General features: G+C 35.5%; 1 protein-coding gene across 1 annotated transcript in view; it reads right to left on the bottom strand.

Annotated features, from left to right (window-relative positions):
* Nucleotides 1-6: 6 nt before the first annotated feature.
* LOC106458096 (protein atonal homolog 8-like) overlaps nucleotides 7-8,697 on the bottom strand; it is a 22,010-nt gene continuing 13,319 nt past the window's right edge. Inside the window, exon 2 of the mRNA XM_013917554.2 lies at nucleotides 7-868. Coding sequence (XP_013773008.1) covers nucleotides 863-868 — 6 coding nt within the window. The 3' untranslated portion in view covers nucleotides 7-862. The remainder of the gene's footprint in view (nucleotides 869-8,697) is intronic.

The following is an 8,697-nucleotide window of genomic DNA, read 5'->3' as shown; positions in this document are numbered from 1 at the left end:
AGTTAGAGTATTTTTACTTGTTAAAGATAATCTAGAAGAGTTGTTGATAACTTAGTTAGAGTATTTTTACTTGTTAAAGATAATCTAGAAGAGTTGTTGATAACTTGGTTGGATTACTTTTTACTTGCTGAAGAAAGTAGGAAAATTGATGTCATCTTTGTTGGAGTACTGTTTATTTGCTAACGATAGTTTAGTAGAGTGGGTGATATGTTGTTTGGAGTATTTATACTTGTTACAGACAGTGTATAAATGTTGGTAATAGCTTTGCTGGTGTGTTTTTATTTTATAAAGATTGTTTTAGAAATTTACTGCAATTTGGTGAAAGCATTTACTTCTTAAATTAACCAGAATATTTTGTTTCAGAGGGACAGTTCATAACAGATTATGATAGTGTAACTGGAACATCTTATAAAAATCACTGATAAACAGTAACAGCTTCATGAGGGCATACATTTGTAGAAGTTGGACCAGGATTTCTGTTTCTAGAACCAGTCTTTAACATGCAGAGATAACTTGAACACAGTTTTCTAATTCTACAGACAGTTACTGACAGCTATTATAGCTTGACCAGGATAATCCATGGCAGGAGGTAACAGTTTGATCAGGACATTGTTTTGTACTGTCCGAAACATTCCCTGACAGATGGAGATAACTTGACCAGGATCTTCTGCTTTCTAAAGACAGTCACTGACAGCTGTTACATCTTGACCACCATATTCCATAAGAGATGATGAAAATTTAACCAATATCCAACTTCTAGAGACACTCCAACAAAAGTGATAAAAGCTTGACCAGGACATCATATTTTCTCAAAACAAATCCATGACAAGTGGTGACAGAACATTATACTTTGAGGGAAAACTTAATCCTGTAAAAAAAGAAAAGAAAAGATAATAGTAATTGTTTTTTTTTAAGTTATATATATATAAATTATCTTATAAAAGTAAAAAAAAGAAGTAAAATATACAAAAAAATGTGACCTAAAAGTTGACCCTAAGACTTTTATACATTGAACTTTACTTTTTATTTTCTAAACTTACCAAACCAACTGAAAGTGAATCAATAATAATTCACTTGTTTGGGGTGTCAACATTTGTTGAAGGTTCAAAGTTCTTGGGCCCTTGAACAGTCTTCTTTTGTTTTTAAGGTTAAAATGTAAAAATCTATATATTTTGGAAATATTTTCCCTGATTATGTCTTATGTGATTTAATAATCATTCATATATCTCAAACTACACATTATATATGTATATTCCAAAATGAACAAATGTATTAAGAACATGGCCAGGTGGTTAGGGTGCTCGACTCGCAATCTGAGGGTCGCAGGTTCGAATCCCCGTCCCACCAAACATGCTCGCCCTTTCAGCTGTGAGGGCGTTATAATGTGACGGTCAATCCCACTATTCGTTGGTAAAATAGTAGCCCAAAAGTTGGCGGTGGGTGGTGATGACTAGCTGCTTTCCCTCTAGTCTTACACTGCTAAATTAGTGACGGCTAGCGCAGATGGCCCTCGTGTAGCTTTGCGCGAAATTCAAAAAACAAACAAACAAACAAGTATTAAGAACAGTAGGGGGATGAGAAGTCGCCCCTCCCCTGCTCTATCTAAACGGCAGCACAACTGACCAAGAATGAACGGTAACTAACATTTATCATTCGATGATTTTTTTCACTTTTTGTCTATCTCAGTCATGATAAGTTTATCCCAGTTTGAAAGGCGTTGTTAGCTCTTTGTTCAGCTTTGGTGTTATCTATGTCATATGTATCTATATACATAACGTTTATTAACCGTGTTCCTCTTCAATACAGATTGTTCATGAGTGAGACGTCTATGAATTTATGAGCACATGGCAACGTTTATTTTAATTGTTCCAAATGTATTAACAGTTATAGCAGTTAGTTAATGTACTTTCAGAATCTCTGAACCTTCTTTAAACTTCTATTTTTAGCTAGAATGTGTGAACCTAGTTTGACGTGCTGTATTTATTTAATCCTCTTCCTTGAACATTTTTGTTTTTATCTTTTGCTGCTATAGGCGCCTGGAAGAACTCTCTGCTGGTGTTCAATCAGTAAAAACTGGTGAGAATTATGAGACAGCGCCTGTAGCAGAAACGAACATGTGGGCCGACACACAGACTGGTGTATTTATTCTAGTCCTAAAGTGTCGAAGAACGACGTCAACCGTGCACGTGCAGGTTGTCTCCTTACACCTGTGCTGCCAGGAGATATGGTGCTCTTGGGCTAGTGTGCATGTTGGTCTAGTATAACATACAAAGTTAAGATAAATATAGAAACATGCCCACATTTGTGTATATTTTACACTATTCATCCAAATATCTTGTCAGGGAAAAATAACCGCGAATGAAGCACAGTGAGAAGAAAAGGCATCTATCAAAAAAATCCAGCCTTGCATTGATTATTCTGATCTTAAATTTTAATGTTTAAAACAGTCATTAAAACTACAGTCCCTAACTATATGTACTGTTATTTGCATGTTTTAAGTAATTAAATCAGAAGTTGTTCTTCTTAACTATAAAACTCCCAACCAGCAAGCATTTCATGATTTTCACAACGCTTACATATCATATGTTTTCAGTCTCATATGCCTTCCAGTTTTCTGAAAATTCTTCCAATCTGGAGGGAGGAAGGGAGGGAGCTGTGACTGTGCTATGCGGAATCTGCTATCATGCCAGTGGAACGACGAAGTTAGTTTTTAGTTTTTGACCCAGTGATGACATGGTCAAATAAATGAATAAGAATATATATATATATAATAATAATGTTTTTTTGGTCATGCAAGGCAGATAGTGAGTGCCGAACAAACATGTCAAAAACAGTAGGGGTTTCTTCAAAGGTATTTGTCTGCTACGTGGCCCTCGGTGGCTCAGCGGAAAGATTTACGGTATACAACGTTAAAGTCCACGGTTCGATCCCTGCGATGGGCACAGTCTAGGTAGCACATTGTGCAAACTTGCTTTTAAAATAAAACAAACAGTTGTAGTGCGAATTTCTTGAATTTATTTTCTACGTGCTAGATTAAATCGGGTTCGATGATTCACTTTAATTTTATTCGGTTAATTGAAATCTGGTTCAGAAGTCGCATAAATCAGCAAAAAACCCTTAAGGCTACCGACCAAAATATTAACCTCTCGGTTTACACAGTGGATTTAACTTAGAGCTATGCGCACACAAACTCACGTGTCGAAACCGTATTATTCAAACTCACACTACAAACTGTGTTATCCAAACTCACAAGTCCCAAGATGTTTTTCCAGTTCACATCCTGAAAACTTTGTCTTCCCAGATTTTTCATGGTCTTAACTCGTACGTTTTAAGTTATATCTACGTAAATCATACTCAGTCTGAACTAAATTATATCCGTGTTAAATCACACGTTCAAAATCATACTCAGTCTCAACTAAATTATATCCGTGGTAAATCACACGTTCAAAATCATACTCAGTCTGAAATAAATTATATCCGTGGTAAATCACACGTTCAAAATCATACTCAGTCTGCACTATATTATATCCGTGGTAAATCTCACGTTCAAAATCATACTCAGTCTGAAATAAATTATATCCGTGGTAAACCATACGTTCAAAATCATACTCAGTCTGAACTATATTATATCCGTGGTAAATCATACGTTCAAAATCATACTCAGTCTGAACTATATTATATCCGTGGTAAATCATACGTTCAAAATCATACTCAGTCTGAACCACAGGCAACTCTTCTGTTGTTGTTTTGTTTTGTTTGTCGTTATTAAGTCACAAACTCCAGTCCTGTTCGTCTTAAACAAAAAAAAAAAAACAAAACGATGGAGCCCTATACGGCTTTTTAAACATACTTTTTCTAAACCTTCTATGCTTTTTTGGTTACAAGGTCCTTAATAACACGAGTCACACACAAAAAATAGCAGTTAATTCCATTAACAACTGCTGGGGTTCCTCACATACTATACAAGGGGTTTGTGCCCACACAAAAAAACTAATAAAAAAACCGTTAGGACACTCAAACGTGGCAACTGAGCACGCATGCCATGTTTGGTTACGGTAGATTGTGAATGGGGATATGAAAACAGTTTCAAACATGGCGCCCCCGCGATCCCGATGGAGGCAGAAACACAAAATTCAATGCCAGATTTGGGTTCAGCGATCTCGGAAACCTACTTCGAAACCTCCATCATGTCTGAGTAACCTTCCTGGCGAGTTTTATCACCACCCTTGCTAAGGGAGGGGGACTACGCCATATAAATAAGGAAAAACCCCTGACCACTCCGAGTACGAGGTTAGGTCCTGCTAGCTCCAGAACTGTGAGGAGTTCACGGAAGAAAAACAAAAATAAAGTTGCAAACACACAACGAGAACTGATTAGAATGTCAAAATATCATTTTCTGCTCACCTAAATGAAAGACTAATTGTCCAATTTCAAACAGTTTAATGCGTTTAAACATTGTCACATTTGTTTACCTACCAAGCATCATAACCAACGATTTACAATTTTTAAAACACCTTTGTAAGGAACGCATGATCTATAATGATGATGCCGTGTGATGGTTGTTTGAAAATGGTAAAAACGAGGCGAACCTATCATATTTGTTTCGACAAACACGAATTGCACATTATATAAGAAGTTAATTACACACGTGTAGTTTTGTTCTATTTTATTTAAGCTACTTAAATTATTAAGACACTAAAATTACAATAGCGAAAATAAAGGCTCTCACATACGCAATGCGTTTGTTTATCTTTTCTGAATTAGAATAGGCTAAAACAGATCTGAACTGAACTACAAGTTATTACTCAGCAGCTGTAAGGCAGAGAGAAAGAGCTGGGTATCCGCGGTGCATCACGTGCGCTGCTAAAAAGATTATATAGCTCGCAGCCATTAACTGGGAACAGGTGCACGAGAAAGCAGTGAGAAACAAGCTGAAAGTCGTTGCTAACGTGTATGTGTTCAATCAGGCGCGCTGGGTGACAGCTGCTTAGAGGAGACGACTAATCAATCTACTGAACAAAGCGATCGTGCATGGTACAAGAGCATAGTTACACAGGAATAGGTTACTAATTAGATCGTCCGTTCATATTTCCCACAAGGATTTTCTTCGACATATATTACATTGTCACTGCTGCATTTTCTCCTACATAGGTTACATAAGTAGAGAAATTTCCTTCTAAATAGAACATCTTATAGTGTTACACAAGCGTCACCTTGTATGTATAGGTTATACTGTACGAAAAGTGTTATATTCTATATTAATCACGTTTTCCAAGGGAAACTGCCTGCTAAATAACAATTCATACAGTTACACGAGCATTATTCTGTATATGGGTTATAACGAAACGAGAGCGTGTTATATTCTATATTAATCACATGTTTATTAACGGAAAACTGCCTTCTAAATAAAAAAAACTATCACACAATTACACGAGCATTATCCTGTATATAGGTTATAATGTAACGAGAGCGTGTTATATTCTATATTAATCACGCGGTTATCAACGTAAAATTGTCATCTAAATAGTACATCGAGTAGCCTATACTGTTAAGTAGAAAACCAACCTTGTTGATGTCTTATTGTTACGGAAGGGATATCTTTTAGTTGTAAATTAACTGAACTTGAGGGGTAAATTTCAGCTGGTAATAACGTAACTGTTTCATTCATTCTTTATTTAACCATCTTCTTACCAATATACCAATATATTATCCATAGAACTTTTACTAATAATAAAAGACAGAGTTCCCAAGTGGCACAGCGGTATGTCTGCGGACTTACGACGCTAGAAACCGGGTTTCGATACCCGTGGTGGTGGGGGGGGGGGTAGAGCACAGATAGCCCATTGTGTAGCTTCAAACAAGCACGGATATATGTTAAAACGTTTTTACTAATGAAATGGTAAATGTATGTTCTGAAACATGATTAAATATGGGTACGAAAGGTATCCTGTTGGTAATCAAAGAGTTAAATAGGTTTACATGTTACATTCTAATCAACACTATAGACATCCACAGCCATTGGTATCTGGCTGAACGTGATACTTATAATAGGGAACTGCTTAGTATATGAAGCTAGGGGTAAACTACACTTGATGGTAATATGTTAATGAAATAAAGGTTGGATGAAGGTCAGCCTTACCTCATGAAGTTTCACTATGAAATATGGTGTATGTGTGGTAGACGTAACAAAAAATGTGCTTTTTGTACAATTAATTTCTTTGGAGATTTGTTTTTTCTAATAGTTCATTATATGTGACTAAAAAATCTTATTGTACTGTGTCAAGAATGTCGGAAAAAGCAACAAGGTCAGCCAGGTTTAAGTTTTAAAAGTGTCTTTACTACATATTAGTGTTGATTTTTTTATTATTTAAAGAACGACTTAGGATGCTCGGATTACGTTTTGTGGTGTTTGGTCTCTTACGGAGTGGACTGGGTGAAACTGGAAGACAAACTTGGCAGATGGTAGTTCCCACTCTATAGACTAAATTATATTGGTCTCGGGATGATTTCGCCCCTAAACTATGTGGCAAATTATGTACATATAGTGAGAACAAGCAAAAGGTTAGAAAGGAAAACCTTCCAATTGGCACAACTCAGAAGCTGTGGATAAAGAAGAGGCCAGAAAGGAATATCTTGCAGTTAATTATTACACAAACTTCTTTCTAACAGCTGAACACCTTGTTGTTAATAAGGACGTTAGAAAAACAACATCAAATAATTTACGTTGGTGGCATTGAACTAGCGAAAATTGATATTAACCTTGCAACTTGTGTTGTGAAAAAAAAAAAAAAAACACTCAGAAAAGGTATATGGATAATTTCAACAGTAATTGTGTTAAGTGACAAATGATTTCCTTGGTCTATTATTCAATCGAAGGTGAAAATGAGTAAATATGTTACAAAAGCAATTGATCATTTTATTAAGTTATCAGATACGCAAGCTTTACTAAACCAATACGTTGTAACATTGGAAGAGAAACTGGTTAAGTAGATATCGAGATATTGAAGCGCCATAGGAACTTCATTCTGACCAACGATAAAACTTTACATGAGTGCTATTTGGGGATAGATAAAATCATTACAACAGTCCCCTTCCCGTCTTTCTTGACATGAAATAGTTGAATGATGCATGTGGCTCTGAACCAGTTGGCAACATTTGAAATATGAAAACAGATGACTGGGACTAAGAGGTTCCACTGCTGCTGAACCACTTAACTGCAACACACGATGTTACAGATTTCACTCCAGATTCTCTATGGATGCTCCGAGGAAGATGGGAAATAGATCATTCCATGGTGATTGTATTTGTTGTCTAAGCACAATGATATATAATGGGCTATCTGTACTCTGCCCACAGCGGGTATCGAAACCCAGTTTTTAGCGTGTTAAACCCTCATACTTACCACTACGCCACCCAGGAGCTTATGGGAATTTATCATTAACCTTTTCAAGAGCTTGTTCGTGAATATGATATAACGTTTAAAAGTTTGAATTCTCTTAATGATACGATATGGATATACAACCCAGATGATAAAAGAAAAAGGTTTATTCATAAAGTTGAATCGATGATGGGAAGCTTTATGTGCCGCAAAAAAGATCAATAATTACACTTATGTGGTCTGCCATATTTCAAAGGTAGACCCGCGAAGCCCAAGGTTGTTCATCAGGACCACTGTCGTTTTGTGTTCGTGAGAAGAAGCCTATTGGCTACATAAAGAAGTGATTATATTGGATAAGGGTTATTCAAACAATAAATCGAGAAATTAAAAATAGACGACTTCTAACATTGAGTTGGAAATAGTTGAGAAGCAAATCAAAGAACCCAGAACAGAAGAGCCTTTTAGGAACCAGATTCCTTCAGGCACAGTATTGAGAACTGGTGGTGACATTCCTGATGAACACAACAATCAGCCACAAAGGACTGTTTCATTCTAATTACAGTATCAAGATGATGTATAGTAATGAAAACACTCGAACAGTTTGGGTTCCTGGATAACCTAAGAAATATAAAATGTAATTATAGAGAAAGTAGTGTTATTTACAGTGAAATTTTAATTACTCTTGGTGGTAGTTGTATAAGTTCAAGATATTACGTTGTATTTACACTATAGATATTCATCATCATTTTTGTGTAATAATGTATCGCGAGTTTGGTCAATAGGGATTTAGTTTTATCAAAGACCAACTTCACTTAACAAAATCATCTGTGAATCGTCAATCAATCCACAACATTATTCATTTAAAAGGCCATTGTATAACAATAGTATAATGGCTTATTTACATCGTTTACTTGCTTCTGAATAAGCTCAACGTGGTTTAAACTTTAGAGTAGGTTTTCGTTCAATATAGTGAGAGATGTTTTTCTACATTACTAAATGTATCATATGAAAAAACTACTAGAACTGTGTACTTTATACTTGGGATATTTTTGGAATAAATGCCACTTCTGGAAAATAATATCTGTTTGAAAATATGTCAATAATATAATGCTGTTTAATACAATGTATCGAGGGTCAAAGAAGCTTGTTATTGAAAAGAACACATTTTAAATATATATATATATATACACACACATATATAATTACGAATTAGGCTTAAAGTTTTCCATATATCACTGACCATATTGCCAACACAATCATTTTTTTTTTTTTATTTACGTGATGCATAATGGATGATGGGAAATGTGTAAAATTTACTT

The sequence above is a fragment of the Limulus polyphemus genome, unplaced genomic scaffold (assembly GCF_000517525.1).
Source record: "Limulus polyphemus unplaced genomic scaffold, Limulus_polyphemus-2.1.2 Scaffold20, whole genome shotgun sequence".
Lineage (NCBI taxonomy): Eukaryota > Metazoa > Arthropoda > Merostomata > Xiphosura > Limulidae > Limulus > Limulus polyphemus.
The sequence above is the reverse complement of the archived record's forward strand: the minus strand, read 5'-3'. Positions and strand labels throughout refer to the sequence as shown.